At 41.9% G+C, this 16661-nt stretch overlaps 2 protein-coding genes across 6 annotated transcripts in view; one reads left to right on the forward strand and one right to left on the reverse strand.

The window, feature by feature from the left end:
* The window catches only part of tpk2 (thiamin pyrophosphokinase 2), a 19713-nt gene continuing 3052 nt past the window's right edge, over positions 1 to 16661 (forward strand). Inside the window, exons 1-8 of one of the 2 annotated variants that reach the window (XM_086158978.1) lie at positions 2 to 260; positions 338 to 576; positions 804 to 867; positions 4112 to 4242; positions 4419 to 4537; positions 6768 to 6900; positions 12576 to 12672; positions 12747 to 16603. In XM_086158978.1, coding sequence (XP_086015104.1) covers positions 191 to 260; positions 338 to 576; positions 804 to 867; positions 4112 to 4242; positions 4419 to 4537; positions 6768 to 6900; positions 12576 to 12672; positions 12747 to 12811 — 918 coding nt within the window. In that variant the 5' untranslated portion in view covers positions 2 to 190 and the 3' untranslated portion in view covers positions 12812 to 16603. Of the gene's footprint in view, positions 261 to 337; positions 577 to 803; positions 868 to 4111; positions 4243 to 4418; positions 4538 to 6767; positions 6901 to 12575; positions 12673 to 12746; positions 16604 to 16661 lie in introns of those variants that run through there. The other variant, XM_086158979.1, reaches the window with a different exon arrangement.
* LOC147227447 (rho-related GTP-binding protein RhoA-C) overlaps positions 14773 to 16661 on the reverse strand; it is a 14153-nt gene continuing 12264 nt past the window's right edge. For all 4 annotated transcript variants that reach the window (XM_086158982.1, XM_086158980.1, XM_086158983.1 and 1 more), the window contains exon 5: positions 14773 to 16629. In XM_086158982.1, the coding sequence (XP_086015108.1) occupies positions 16456 to 16629 (174 nt within the window). In that variant the 3' untranslated portion in view covers positions 14773 to 16455. The remainder of the gene's footprint in view (positions 16630 to 16661) is intronic.

The following is a 16661-nucleotide window of genomic DNA, read 5'->3' on the forward strand; positions in this document are numbered from 1 at the left end:
GGGCTTACTACGCTGCTGACTGAATTGTTTTCTAGGAAACGACGGGTAACGTGTGTGTGATAAAGTCTCCAATCGGATAGGAAATCATTATAATTTGATCGATTCGCGTAAAATCGTGATAAGGTTACATCACGTGCAGTGATCCGGTTCAGTCGGTTGCGTTTACTGAGTTCGAATCGTCTAATACAAAATGGCTAGTTCCACTTGGTCAGAAACGATCCTCCAGCTCCTCCGACGTATGAATAACTTCTATCTCCCAGGTAAATGACCGTCGCGATGCGAGCCTGACTCACAGTGTGAAGTGATATTTCAAATGTAACTACGTTTTTCCTTATAGGTTCCAGTCGTAAAAACTGCCTCCGATTTGAGGTGGACGGAACCCACGTCGGTTGGGTGCCTCCTCACGTTGCTTCACTGTTGACGCAGTACGGGGAGGTGTTCAGGGCACCACGGGGCGGCGCTGTGTCACTGTGCCCCGATTTAGACTCATACAGCAAGCGATCGGAGGCTGTGGACCGTGTACTGCAGGATCTGAGAGAAGAGTCACTGAGCTGTCTAAGAGGGTGGAGGGATGAGGTTACGATGAAACACAAGCAAGCGCGCACACGACTTAACATTTCAACACAAATGACATAATGGGAGGAAAATTTACTAATTGACATCAAACCCAAAGAGAAGTTCTGCCTATTTTTAAATTAAAAAATGTGTTGTTATTTATTTATGATACAAGATCATTGAAGCACATTGGCTTCTGTCCCACACATAGGGCTGAAGTCACCCTAAATGATGTTCTTCTCTTGCAGAGATACAGTGTGATGGCAAAGTTCTCGGATCCTCCTCTGATGTGGATGGAAAGAGCTGCAACCAGTTGGTATCTCCTTCTACTGACCTTGAGCTTCTTCTTCTTCTTCTTCTTCTTCCTCTTTCGGCTTTTCCCTTCAGAGGTCGCCACAGCGAGTCAACTTTCTCCATCTAACCCTATTCTCTGTATCCTCCTCTCTCACACCAACTACCTTCATATCCTCTCTCACTACGTCCATAAATCTCCCCTTTGGTCTTCCTCGAGACCTCTTGCCTGGCAGCTCCAATTCCAGCATCCGTCTACCAATATATTCTCTATCCCTCCTCTGTATATGACCGAACCATCTCAGTCTGGCTTCTCTGACCTTCTCTCCAAAACATCTAACATGTGCTGTTCCTCTGATACACTCATTCCTGATCCTATCCATCCTGGTCACTCCCAAAGAGAACCTCAACATCTTCATCTCTGCAACCTCTAGTTCTGCCTGCTGTCTTTTGGTCATTGTAACAGTTTCTAGGCCATACAGCATCGCTGGTCTCACCACTGTCTTGTACACCTTTCCTTTTATTCTGGCTGAAAGTCTTCTATCACATAGTACCCCTGACATTGTTCTCTACCCATTCCAACCTGCTTGGACCCGTCTCTTCACCTCTTTTCCACACTCTCCGTTGCTCTGGACTGTTGACCCCAAGTACCTGAAATCCTCCAGCTTCTTGATCTGCACTCCCTGTAGCCTCACCGTTCCACCCGAGTTCCCCTCATTTACACACATATATTCTGTCTTGCTGCAACTAACTTTCATCCCCCTCCTTTCCAGAGCATACCTCCACCTCTCTAGATTTTCCTCTACCTGTTGTCTGCAATGTCATGCGCAAACATCATGGTCCATGGGGATTCCTGTCTAACCTCATCTCTCAGCCTATCCATCACCATTGTGAACAAGAAGGGTCTCAGGGCTGATCCCTGATGGAGTCCCACCTCCACCTTGAACTTCTCTGTTACCCCTACAGCACACCGTACCAGTGTCTCACAGCTAGCATACATGTCCTGCACCAGTCTAACATACTTCTCTGCCACTCCAGACTTCCTCATACAATACCAGAGCTCCTCTCTTGGCACCCTGTCATATGCTTTTTCTAGGTCTACAAAAACACAATGCAGCTCCCTCGGGCCTTCTCTGTACTTTTCTATTAGCATTCTCAATGCAAATACTGCATCTGTAGTACTCTTCCTAGGCATGAAGCCATACTGCTGTTCACAAATGCTGACTTCTGCTCTCAGTCCAGTTTCCACTACTCTTTACCATAACTTCATTGTATGGCTCATCAACTTTATCCCTCTATAGTTGCCACAATTCTGCACATCCCCTTTATTCTTAAAAATGGGCACCATCACACTTTGTCTCCATTCTTCAGGCATCTTCTCACTCTCTAAGATCCTGTTGAATAATCTAGTTAGAAAATCTACCGCTGTCTCTCCTAGACACTTCCACACCTCCACAGGTATATAATTAGGACCAACTGCTTTTCCACTCTTCATCCTCTTCAATGCCTTCCTCACCTCACTTTTACTGAATTGTGCTACTTTGTGGTCTACAATAGTCCCCTCTTCTACCCTTGCCTCTCTTTCATTTTCCACATTCATCAGCTCTTCAAAGTACTCTTTCCATCTTCCCATCACTCTTCTAGCATTAGTCAATACATTTCCCTATCTGTCCTTAATCACCCGGACCTGTTGTACATCCTTTCCATCTTTATCTCTCTGTTTCGCCAACCTGTATAGATCATTCTCACCCTCCTTACTATCCAACCGAGCATACAAGTCATCGTACGCCCTTTGTTTTGCCTTTGCTACCTCTATCTTTACCTTTCGCGGCATCTCCCTGAACTCCTGTCTGTTCTCTTCAGTCCTCTCAGTATCCCACTTCTTCTTTGCTAACCGCTTTCTCTGTATATATTCCTGCACTTCCTCATTCCACCACCAAGTCTTCTTATCTACTTTCCTTCCAGATGACATACCAAGTGCTCTCCTACCTGTCTAGCTATAGTTGTAATAACACTAGCTGTAGTTGTCCAATCATCTGGAAGCTCACCCTGACTACCCAGAGCCTTTCTCAACTTCTCCCTGAAAACCATGGAACACTCCTCCCTTTTCAGCTTCCACCACTTTGTCCTCTGCTCTGCCTTTGTCCTCTTCATCTTCCTTGTCACCAGTCATCTTACAAACCACCATCCTATGCTGTCTGGCTACACTCTCACCTACAACTACTTTGCCGTCACTGATCTCTTTCAGGTTACCTCGTCTATACAAGATGTAGTCTACCTGCATGCTCTATCTCCGCTCTTATAAGTTACCCTATGTTCCTGTTTTTTCTGGAAAAAGGTATTCACTATAGCCATTTCCATCCTTTTTGCAAAATCTACCACCATCTGTCCCTCTGGATTCCTATCCTGGATACCAAATCTGCCCATCACTTCTTCATCCCCTCTATTGCCTTCACCAACATGTCCATTGAAGTCTGCACCAATTACCACTCTCTCATTTCTGGGAATATTCTGCATCACTTCATCTAACTCATTCCAGAACTTCTCCTTCTCTTCAGATTCACATCCCACCTGTGGGGCATAGCCACTAACAACATTGAGCATCACACCTTCAATTTCCAGTTTCAGACTCATAAGTCTATCTGACATTCTTTTCACCTCTAGCACGTTCCTAACAAACTCCTCCTTCAAGATAACTCCTACTCCATTTCTCTTCTTGTCAGTACCATGATAGTACAACAGCCTGCTCCTAAGCTTCTAGCCTTACTACCTACACAGTATATCCACCTTCCTTCTCTGCATCATGTCGACCAATTCTCTCCCTTTTCCTGTCATTGTCCTGATATTCAAAGTCCCTTCTCTCAGTCGCAGGCTCTTTCCTTTCCTCCTTTCTCTCTGCTTCCAAACACGCACTCCTCCTCTTCTTCTTCTTCTTGTTCTTCGACCCACAGTAGCCCAATTAGTACCCTGTAGGTCATCAGTACCAATGGCGGTCGTTGTTAACCCGGTCCACGACCGATCCGGTATGGTATAGTTATGGTTGACTCGCATGTTTGGTTTTGGCAAAAGTTTTACGCTGGATGCCCTTCCTGACGCAACCCTCTGTATTTATCCAGGCTTGGGACCGGCACACGGAGACACTGCTCCGTGCCCCCCCCAAGGCAGGCTTGGAGAGACACGGGCCAGTGCCTTCCTGAGGCTGCATTTTCTACTGACCTTGAGCCAGTTTCATTATTGTGTCGGCTGAGTGAATGTTGTTATGCAGGTCTGTTTGGGATAAAGCGCTATGGGGTCCATATCAACGCTTACTCTGTTACTAATAAAGGGGAGGTCAGTATGTGGCTGGCAAGGCGCTCTCCCACCAAGCAGACTTACCCTGGACTTCTAGACAACATGGTAAGTCAAAAATTATTGTAATTAAACTAATTGTGAAAATCAAAATTGTTCAAGTTAAAAACGACATGTTTGGCTTATGGTATTTCTAAGACCGTTTTTAATTATATATGAATATATCATTGATATTAGTAGGTAATGGTTGGGCATAATTGAAGGGTAAACATGTGCCGTTGAAGGTTGCAGGGGGTCTGTCTGCCGGGATGAGCATCAAGCACACACTGGTTAAAGAGTGTCAGGAAGAAGCTTGTGTCCCAGCAACCCTTGCAGAGAAGGCCAGGCCTGTGTCCACAGTCAGGTTAGTTTTAGGTGTCCTTATGGAAGACCATAGACCAGGGGTCGGCAACGGCTCTTTCATCCTTATACTGTTGGCTTCGGAAAATAAATTATTTAATTGAAGCGCATTTTATTTGCGTTAGGTCCTTTTTTAATTTTAGTTCTAAATTGAAAGATTATTGGGATCTTGAAATATTAAAATAAAATGATATCTAATATTTTTCGACACTCAAAATAAACGCCACACTTGCAGAAGCCAGTATATCCGCCAAAACACTGTCAGTTTATCGAGACTTTCAACCTCAGGTAGGCAAAATATGGAGAAATGTAAGAGAAGAAAAATATCTGAAGAAAATGCAACATTTAATGATGCCTGGGTAGATTCATTTGCATTTACCTCTGATAGGAGTGGCCTACCAGTATGCCTAATTTGTGGAGGAAAAACTGGCTAACAATAAAAAGTGAAATGTTGCAAGACATTTCAAAAATACACACAGAGTTTTTGCTGAAAAATATCCAGAGGGAGAAGAGAGAAAGGAAACTGTTTCAGAACTGATGCGGAAGGCTGATCTAAAGGAAAATCAATTCAAGAAGTTAAAAAAAACACAATTCAAGAAGTTAAAAAAAACACATTTATTAAAAAGAAAGAAGTAAAAAAAAAGTTTCTTTTCATTCTTCAGGGCTAACCCCCAGCTGTACACCTTGGTGCTTTGACTACCCTTAAGGATGGGCTACCTGTTCAAAATGTGTTCATTACATAAATAGCATTTAATTTTCTCTGTAGCACTTCATGGATTTCATAAGCAACACACTATAGTTGTTTATACAAAGTGTAAAGGTAAGAAAAATCAATATGTACAGTGGCACCTTTATTTTAGACGTCAAATGGCTCTTTGGGTGTTAAAGGTTGCTGACCCCTGCCATAGACAAAGTAGCCTGTCCAATAATATACCTTCACGCATGTAGCCACATGTTGGTGTGCATCCAGCTCTAAGTAAATGTATTAACATTAACACAAGGATTTGATAACGAGGAATAATCATGAGCGCAACTGACTGACAAATAATTGGCAAATAATCTCCTTTTGTAAGAACGGGGTGGACCACGTCAGAATTTTATCAAATACAAGTTGGAGGTTAGGGCTGTCAAAATCAACACGTTAATCCAGAGTAATATTTTTGATGACAATTTTCAATGCCATCAAAGCTGGCAAAGCACACAAGTACTTAAAATCCCACAATACCACTCTGGCGTGGATTCGATGTCCATTAAAGCTTAAGTTAAAGTATTACATCAATGTGTAGTGTGAATTAGTCAGGGATTCCTCTGCAAGCACTTTGGTGACTACAATATTCGACTTGAGCCAAAGCCCTCACAGAAGGTCAGACCTCAGATAATGTTAACAAGTTAGATTGTTTCACAAACTGGCTAAAAGAGGGTCACATTAATATGGATATTTGCTTGATGAAAAAGACATCACCACGTCAAGGTCAAAGTCAGAGAGAAGCTGTAGCATGTGCAAAATGTTAAGCGTGTCTGTGTGTATGCACACACACACACACACACACACACACATATATATCATGAGTCTATTTGCCACCACAAAAATTATAGGTATAAATTGTGATTGATCTTAATGAATTCACAGCAGCCGTGTGATTTAATCAGTTTTTTTTTATCACTCTATAGCCCTAAAATGTATGTTCATTAAAGCCTTTGGCAAGCTACATGTAAAGGGGCTGCGAGTTCTGGCAGCTGTCTAGTTAAATACTGGAGACCCATGCTCTACATAATGTCTGGACGGTCACAACACGATCAACAAGCTCAATCTCTTCTCTTACTAAAGAGATTAAACATAAAATGTGTCTTGTGTGCCTTAATAAGTAGTAACACAAACTGACTGCAAAAGTAATACATAGAAAACTACACGATTCAAAATATATTTGATTGCCCTTTTCTCAATATTGAGATGCTTCTCATCGTGTTATACGCTTAGTGAATTCATTTGTGCTAATCATCCTTATCTGAATACAATGCAAACTGATTTTTGGGGCATTTCTCTCTGACAAACTATCTGAAAATTTTGAAAAAAATAGAGTATTAGTCACATTTGCTACAAATTTTTGACCTTAGTGAGGCTTCTCGGGAGATGCATATAATCTGAACCTTGGGATGCATCAATGGTCCAGTTAAAGAATAAACATCAATGGCTGTTTTTATTTTATAACTAACTTGTTCACTGTCATTCACAGCTACACCTATGAGGATGCTGAGGGGGTCTTTGCTGAATGTCAGTTTGTCTTTGATTTGAAGCTTCCTCATACATTCAAGCCCACAGTCGGAGATGGAGAAGTGCAAGATTTCTACCTCATGCCTATAGAAAAAGTGAGTATGTCTTATTCTCTACAGTGTTTAATTGCTTAATTGTGTAAAAGCATTAAGGAATTCAATGCAATTCTGGGTGGGCTGGCTTAGATAAAACCCAAGACAGACTATTTCTCCTGATTGCAGATGGTAAAGAAGGTGAGAACAATGACCGCTTAGTACAGTAATTACAGTAAAATAAAACTGTTTCAATTTCAATCGCACCAGCAGCCAGGTGACCTTGCAAGTTCAATAGTGAAAGTCAGACTATTATATAGTCACGTATTGCACAGTTGTGTAAAGATGCATTTTCTGAGACAGTTTATTTATTAGAAAAGTATTGAAGATACAAGTTATATAGTCCTATAGTAGGACATCCATATAATAAAAAAATATTAAATTGTAAAAAAAAAAAAAAAGTGATCTTTTTCAGGGCTACTACAATTGTTTCCACTCAAAACAGTTCCTCTTATTGTGGAATCTCACAAAGTTTCTGACCATGGGTTAATGTAAAGCAGCCCGTGACCTTTAACACTTGACTCCTGTGATTAAAAAAAATCTCATCCGAACATTTTAATGAGAAAGTAATTGAAATCTGAAAATCTAGCAAGTCATTGAACCCCGAATCACTCCCCTGGCAGCTGCTCACGTTGCACACTGCATTTAGCCCATCATGAATGGGTCCCTCGCAAGGGATTTAGTAAGTAAGTTAAACAAATAAATAAATACATTAGAGCATTTACAGCTGGCTTCCAGATCTAAGCATATATGTAATCATGCTGTACACGTCATTTGCTTTGGAGGGTTTAAAGAATTTAATTATTCTTATAACCTCAGACTCAATGACATTCTTCATTTTGAAATCTGGCTTCAGTGTATCATGTGAACAATCCATAAATTTCCCTGGTGAGAAACACTTGACAATATTATACCGTATACAGAATCAATAAAGTACTGATACTGATAAAGTACTGATGTCCAACTCCAAATACTGCTTTTTGAGGCAGTCAGACAACATGCCAAAGAAGAACCAAAATCTAATTAAGCAGGAGAGCCAAGCCAGGGAGCTAACAAAAGAGCTGATGATGACCCGGCAGTTTTTGAACCTGTACTCTGTTAGGCAATATCTAAAATCATGGCTAATGTCACTATAATCATTTTTGTGTCGAAGTGTTGTTGAGCAAGACACTGAACCCCAAACTGCTCCCCTGGTGCTGGTGGATGGCAGCCTTCTGCTCATGTTTCATCCACGATGGTTTAATTCCAGAGAACAAATTTCCCCATGAGGGATTGATAAAGGATAAATTATTATTAGTTGCAACAGATGCAGTTGGAAGAAAAAAAACTGATCACCGATGCCAAAACTGGAATCCCAGTGCTAAGGGAAACTTGATCCTGTTTATATTAAGGTCAGTACGCTTGAAAGACAGGTGCGTGACAGTGATCATAATTTTGATTATCACTGGGAGAACTGCAGGATGAGGAAAAATAGCTGTATAATTGGGAGTCCCTGGGGGTAAGAATTGGATACAGGGAGCCAAAAGCCCTTAACATTTAAATGAAGGCAAGACAAATTAAGCTGAAGTTCTCTGTCACTCCCAGGCCAAGTCCCTCAGCAAAATCAAAACCTATACTGGTGAGATTTAACAATTTTCTGGACAAACAGCTTGTGATGAATACATCAAGGGAGAGGGGAAAACTGGAGCCAGTAATGAAACAGGAGATCTGTTGTGTAGAACTAGGTGTTGATATCCCTCGATAAAAGCATACTTAAGGCACCGATGAGACTCAGTGTTCAAGTGAGCGATGGCCTCCTTCGAGGCCTTTCAACTGGGCGCCCTGCTTCATGGACCTCCTTCATGGTGGCCAATCAGCCCACGACACCACCAGAAGGTTCAGCAGTGAATCCCAGTGTCCCAGGTTCCCTCCCTTGATGCCATTAGCTCACTTGAAGGCCCAAGTTGGATCCTTTCTCTTCATCCACAGCCACTGGCTCCTGTTCTCAGCAGCCCTTGAGAGGTCATTGACTGCCTGTCTGTGGACGTTTCCTCGTACTCCCATCTCCCTGAGTAACCTAGATGTTGAAGTGGCTATGAAACCTCTGCAGCCTACTTCCACTGCACAAACCTTCGCTTTCCTTCACTTTCCTTCGCTTTTCGCTGAGCATCTACGACAAGTTAAGCATATCTCAGCTTCTTCCGTTCATAGGCCTCCTCCACTGCACCCTCCCAGGGCACCGTGAGCTCTATGGTGTAGACGAGCCTGAGTGACGATGACCATAGAACGAGGTCTGGTCACTGGTTGGTGGATGCAATCCCAGGTGGGAAGCAGAGTTTCTTGTCCAGGTCCGTCAGCAGCTTCCAGTCCTGTGCACTTCACAGTTGCCCAAGATCAGCTCTCTTGGGGGAGAGGCTGGCTTGCCCCTCCCACATGAATGGAGTTGGCTGCCAATGGGATGACGGGGGAGGAAGGGCGTTCATGCCTGTCTGGTGAGTTTCCAGCACTGCTGTAAAACATTTTAGTACCTGGATGTGCCGCCAGGTATAACGAGGCTGGTCTTGCATCTCACTAGGATGTGCTTCAGTGTTGCTTGACTTTACAATACCACTGGTTTAGATTTGCAGGAGAAGGCAGGGCATCATAGGCTGTCCTGATGGTAAAGCTCGCCCTGAAGGCTTACATCTCCCGTAGATCTTTCCAGGACATTTTCCACTTCTTCACTCCTTCCCATGTCATCCACTGCCCTTTCTTCGCCTGTGACACAGCTTGTGCGCGTCTTCCTGCTTCCTCTTCTCACCGAACTTCCTTGACCAGCACCCTTCGTCTCTGGGCTGGATTGGCCTTGCTCCAGGCTGGTGTACTGGCCCCGAGCCCAAGACCACTCCTCCCCTCCTGAACTCGGCCCACGATGTCCCTGTGTCTAAGTGCTGCCTTTGCCTATTCAGTTGCAGCTAGCGGAGTCCACTACCTCCCAGTTGCCAGGATGGGGGGCGCATGGGCTACAAATGGGTCGCTCGAGTCCAATAGCATCATCTCCAATCTGACTTTGGCGCTCTTCTACTCCTCTGCCAGACTGGGAATGGGCAGGTGTAACATCCCTTTGCTATAGAGCCCAATACTGCTGAGGCACCAGGGATCTATTTGCTCTTTATCCTTAAGGGAGGCATCATAGGCTCTTCACAGGCTTCTAAGAGACCATTGGAATGGGTTCCTCGCCAATGTAGAATAGGTGGTCTAGCAGCTTCCCCTTGATAATGGAAATGCTTCTGGACTTGCACAGCTTGATCTTCATGCGAGCCAGCTCGATGTAATCTTGGAGCTTGCCTAGTAGACTTTACAAGCCTTAGTCGTGGTGAGTGTTGTGAGGTTATCCATGTAGGCTCTGACTGGTGGCAGCCTCAGTCCAGGTCTTATTTGCTGTCCGCCAACCACCCACCGCGAGGCCCGTATGATGACCTCCATCGCCAGGGTGAAGGCCAGGGGGGAGATGGTGCAGCCCTGCCATGATTCCCACCTCTGGCTGTTGCCATGCTGTGGTGTACTTTGCTGCTGTCACACAGAGCTGAATGTCCTGGTAGTAGGCCTTGACAAGGGCTGTAAGAGCTGGTAGGACGCTGAAGGCTGTCCACAGAAGGTTCTGAGGGACTGAGCCAAAGGCGTTTGCAAGATCCAGGAACACCACATGAAGATCTGTTCCCTCCCTCTTGGCAACCTGGATCTGATGCCAGATGACACTAGCATGCTCCACACACCCGAAGAAGCCTGAGACACCTGCTTTCTGGATTGATGTGTCGATCAGGTTGTTTTTCTTCAGGAATCCTCCCAGTCTGTGAGCGACCACGCTGAAGAAGATTTTCCTGCCACATTTAGAAGGCTGATCTGGCGAAACTGGACGATTTCCGATGAATCCTTTTCCTTGGGGACAAGGATCCCTCCAGCTCTCCACCAGGACGTCTGTATCTCCTTCTTTTGCCACACGATTCTCATCTGTCTCCAGAGAAATCGCAGGACATCTGGTGCTTTTTTTTAGAGCCTGTATGGAACTCCGCTTGGACCTGGAGCCGACACGGCTCTTGCTCTACGCACAGCTTTGTCCACTTCGCTCCATCTGGGTGGGCTAATGTCTAGCTCGTGCTCTGGTGGATTGACTGATGGCATGTCAGTTGGGAGTGGAACCCCTTCATGGTGATGGTCATCTGTGCAGGTCTCTTCCAGGTGTTTTTCCCAGGACAGCCTTTGACACTGAGAGACTTCCACTCTTCTCCTTTGTGAAGAGAGTCTTCACAGAGTAGAAGGGGTCTTTGTAGAAGCGTGATCTTGTTTGCTCCTTCCTTCAGCACTTCTTGCGGACATTTTTAGCTGTCATCTGTGTTGTCAGCCTACTTTGAATTTCTTCCTGCAGCAGGTTTATTCCCGCCTTCTCCTCCTCTTTGGCCTTCCTCCATTGTTTCTTCAGCTGCCTCTGCTCCGAGAAATCTAATATGATGATATTATAAAATTTTTCTTTGGCTTTGCTCCAGAGGTGCAAATAGTGAGACCAAGTGAAGAAACCTCTATGTTCCATGAATACTGCTTATAGGTACCGTTACCTGTTTCATTGAGTCACCTACTGTTGCTCTACTCAGACATTCTAAGACCTGACTGAAGTGGAACCTTTATCAACTTCCTCGATTCAACAGCTGGAGGTGTGAAAATCAGACTGACTCAAGATCTAGAACCTGTAGTCAGTTCTTTTTCTTTCACTGAATTTCAAAAGGAAGCATATTTTAACGTGAATTGTATATTTGTCTATTAGATACTATTTCTCAAATACTCATAAGAACTCAACTCAGTAGGATACATGTAAGTGTGCAGTGCCACCTCTTTACCACCTTCTTTGAAGTCAGAGGATCCTAGTACTATTTAAGATAACCTTTTTGAATATTTACAACACACCAGGCCACTCAACCTCTTTACTGAAAATTTTCAATCTTAATGACAGAAATATGTTGGTTCGGAGGGGATTTTAATTGTCATTTAAATTGTGAACATGTAAACAGATAAGTCTCCCCATGTAGTCATTTGCATGCGCGAAGCTCTCCATCTGGTAGAGGAATATTTTCAAATGGTAGTTAATCCCGGAGGAAAATATTTTTTTACATCAAAAATACTGTGGCAGTTAATTACCCATAGCACCACAGGTAATGTTGTCATTTTAAACCAGTTGAATTATCCCCAGTTATTTAATGGGCCCACATTGATGTCTATTGTCCAATTTTAGAATAATGCACAATTCCCAATGCAATTATTACAAAAAGGGGTATTGTAAAATGAAATAGGTATGATGTCCATATGTCTTTTACTGTTTTGCTATAATCAAGTAACCCTCTGTTCTGCATTGATCATCATCATTTTGAGTCAAGGTTTTTTTTTTTGTTCATTTAGTTTGTTTTTTAGGGGGTAGTTGTGAGTGTCTGTTATAAAAAGCTGTAAAAACTTTAAAAACATTATCAAAAAAACATCTCTAACAATCACACATGCATATTTATTCATTCATTCATTCATTTATAATCTATACCACTTACCAGAGTGGTGGGGTCACCTTGGACTGATTGCTAGTCCATCACAGAGCCAATGTGTTTTTTTTTTCCTAAATTTTATTCCCTTTTGGTGATTATTATTTCCGGACTTTAGCTGTCATATTCCTGTGTCGTTAGGTGCAAGAACTACTTGGTACTGATGATTTCAAACCAAACTCTGCTATGGTTGTTTTGGACTTTCTCATCCGACATTCATATATTGACCCTGACAGAGGTAGGTGTTAAAAAGTGAGCCACAGTAAATGGTTTAATACATTAAATCAATAAACATTTCATCTTTTCTTTCAGAGCCATTTTACCAGGAGTTTATGACAGGGCTGCATCAGTCAGAACATGACATAAGTAGTCACTGAGGCCAGATTATAACACAAGTCCATCCACCCATCTTCCCTCGCTTATCCGGAGTAGAGTCTTGGGGGCAGCATCTGGAGTAGTGAGGCCTCCCTCTTACCTCCCTCTCCTCCGCCACATGGTCCAGCTCCTCTGGGGGGACCCCAAGGCATTCCCAGGCCATCCTGGAGACATAGCCTCTCCAGTGTACTAGGTCTGCCTGTGGCCTCCTCCCAGATGGGCATGCCCAGAATATTTCCCCTGGGAGGCATCCAGGAGGCATCCTGACCTTGTAACACAAGTTGATACTGAAAATATTCCTCCAATAGATTTTTTAGGCTGTCGTTAACTAAAATGTCTTGGTAAAAGGATTCTCAAACTTAATTTTCAAACCCCAAAGAAGATGGGACTCATGCCACCAACTATCCCTGTATGATTTAATTTCAACATGTCTTACTTGTGAAGACAAACTTGCACTTTGGGTTTACACTAAATTTATTTTTATCATAACCAAATAAGCAAAAGAATTATGTCAAAAGTAGACAGTTTCTTTTTTCCACCTAATTTTTACATAAATACTTCAGGTGAATTTGTTATTAATTTTTATGTCACTGCATGAACATTTTCATGTTTTTTTGTAATGGCTTTAACTAAATTAGACAATTAAAAAAATCTTGGCCTTTTGATTGTTGTTTCAGTTCCATTTTCTTCCAATGTCAAGTTTTCTAGAACTGCACTTTGGGAACCTGTGCTGTAATGTCACTCAATTGTTAGCCTTCCTTAATCAATTAATTGGAGCACCTTTATCTTACTTGAGGCCTTTTCTCAGTTTATAAAAAAATATCTGTACAGCATTTGCACTTTATGGAACAATGTTTGCAAGCTTAAGGATGAAGCTGTGGATAATATCCTTTGCATGTATTGTGTAGAGTGTATGTATTGTTTCTCAACTAGTGGGGCATGCTCCATGATGGTGGGGGAATGGGGGGTTACCCTGGGTAACATGCTTATAGTGTACTATAATTCTATGGTGTTGTTTTTTTTTCACCGAGCTTGCGCACACACAGCACAAGTCAGGCGATATGAAGTGCTGTGAACAAACCCTCAGAGACACCATGGAAAAATGTTAAACAGGGATGATAAAAAAAGGCTGTGAGAGACGGATAATTAGACAAATGAAAGTCACCCGAAAGCTAAGACAAGGAAATATGACCAAGCATATGTAGCACTTGGCGTCACTGACTACGGTGGGAGATGTGGAAAGACTGGTGTGTTTACAGTGTCTAAAAATGGCAGCGGACAGCATGAAGCCATGTAAATTAAAGCATCACTTGAGGACATTACACCCATATAATGCTGACAAGCCGCTTGTGTATTTTCAGCAAAAAACGTGCCGAATATTGCCAACAATCATCCCGCTTTGTGAAAGCTACTTCAGTAAACCCCCGAGCACTGTTATGTTAACCAAATTGTTCTTTGTTGCAAGTCGATATGTTTTTCTTTTCTTTAATGTTGATAAGGATGCAATGTTGTGCAGAGGTGTACATAAAGCAATTTTATAGACAAATACTATTTATAGTTGTGGTGGAGTGTGTGTGTGGGGGGGTTCTTCCTTGGGGGGCGTAACAGAAAATAAGTGCGAAGCATTGTCAGTTAGCACAACAATGGCATTATCATCATGACTATTCCACAGTTCTTAAAGCAGCCACTGCACACCACCATTCCATGGAAAACAAAGATGTATTTGTTGCAAGTGAATGATCTAATAATTTGTTTGCTGCCCTCTGACTTAGAAGTCTATAATGGACTATTAAACAGCATTTCCTTTGGACTTGGAAGGCATGGCCTCATTTCATTTAAGTATATTACTTCCATGTACAAAGTCTTTGAGCATTAACACATAGGGATTTAAATCAATAAATAAAACTCTTTTCTCTCAATAGAAAAGTCAGCATAATATAAAAAAAGACGCATGCTTCAAAAGTGAGAATGTTAATTTTTATTTTTTCTCATTTGATGCATGCAATTTTGGGGAAAATATGGCTAAAGTAACAAGACATGATGTTACTAAACAGGATGTACCAATTTGAACATCCCACCAGTTTACACCAAACACGTAACATGGACTTACAACAAAGTGATGAAATTAAGTTATGTAGGGTGGCACATATAGGCAACACTGTAAAACCTATTGTACCCATTTAAAGAAACTTTTCTCAACTGATAATGATACTGCTTACATTTTCAAACTCATTATGTTCTGCAGATTTCAAAAGGTTAGGGGTGGGGTAAAAATACATACTACACATACTAAATCTGCAATATCACATAAACATTCAACCACCACTAAGCCAACAAATAGGCACTCATGAATTTAGACTCCCAAAGAAGAGACTTATCTAATGTTCTTAATTTGATCTGTATGGTCCAAATACATTTTTTAGCCCTAAAGCAAATGTTAAGAATGTAAAAAAAAAAATCATTTTAGCCAATATCTAAAGATGGCTAAAGCCTCTAAGTGTGGGGGCCAAACACAGAGTAGACCTGGGAAGTCCAACACTTTCACTATATCCAAGTCTCTGTACAACAGTATCTTGATATGGAGAAGTAGCCAGTGATTTGCAAGTTTTTTGATAAAAACCTCAAAAATTTTCCCTTCTGTTTAAATTGTATGGGATCTCAGTATTCCAAGCAGTTTCAAACTACCGGCCAACAAATTTTAATTTTAGTTGGGGGTAGGCAAAATACATACCATTTGAAAATTATGTAAAGGGAATCTGTGTTTACAGTTTGATAAAGATTAGATCTTCAGATGATTAGATGTGCAAGTAGGCAGGATTTGCATTCAAACAGGATGTATATAAGAATACTAGATATAAAGATGTCTTTACGCGTCTGGTCCTTTAGTTGTGTCCCTTGCCAAGCTTTGAAGCTGTTAAGCTATTTGAAATCAATTTGCTAAGTATTGCATTCATTATCAAGCTTACATAAAACACATTAAAAAATAAACCACCTACTTATGGTAATATTTCAGTAATCAAACTTTCTTATCCATAAGGTGGTTTTAGTAGTTATAAATACTATTCAGAAAAGAGAAAGGAAGTTCTTTTGGTCTGTTTCCACAAACAGGCAAAAACCATAGTCTGTATATAGGAAGTGTATGTGGTCAGTGTGATGTCAACCATTTAATTTGCACTTGCAAGAACTTAAAGCGGCAGATTTCTCTTGCCGAAGAGATTTTTTTTTATCTACACCAGACATTCAAGCATAATGAACAGCAAAAACAAAAAAATTGAAACCTTGAAGCTTTTGCCCTCTGTAGGACATTGAAAGACTGCAGACTTTGACTCCTCTTTAAAGGAGTGCTGTTGTCCATTTTTATGGGCAAAAGGTCAAGTTCTATGTGCAAGTCCAATGAAGAAGTGCAATGAAGTTTTACAATCAGAATTGAGGCATACGGCTAGGGTTTAGCTGAGACCAATGTTCAATTGAGTGTGTTTATGTCTTTAGATGAAGGAGTCAGATTAATTCTTGCCGCAAAATGCATATTTTTGACATTTTATTTGATCTTAGTTTTCTCTTTGGCCCACTTTGACAGTTATCTCTCAATTAATTTCGCCCTTCTTAGTTACTCAAATTATTGAACTGATTGATGTCCTCAATCACTCTATAGCAGAAGACAGAAGCTCTTCTTGCCTCGTCTCTTGGTCTGCAACGCAGCTCTGGTGGCCATCTCAAAAACATCTCTCACGCCATCCTTTGTTTTGGCAGAGCACTCAAGGTAACCAAAGGCACTGATACGGTTGGCCATCTCTCTCCCTTCCTCAGATTTTACAGGTTCCTGTTTGTAAGATCACAATCCATTAAGAAAGA

The sequence above is a fragment of the Fistularia commersonii genome, chromosome 14 (genome assembly GCF_037954325.1).
Source record: "Fistularia commersonii isolate RoL2024-O1a breed Wild chromosome 14, RoL_Fcom_v1.0, whole genome shotgun sequence".
Lineage (NCBI taxonomy): Eukaryota > Metazoa > Chordata > Actinopteri > Syngnathiformes > Fistulariidae > Fistularia > Fistularia commersonii.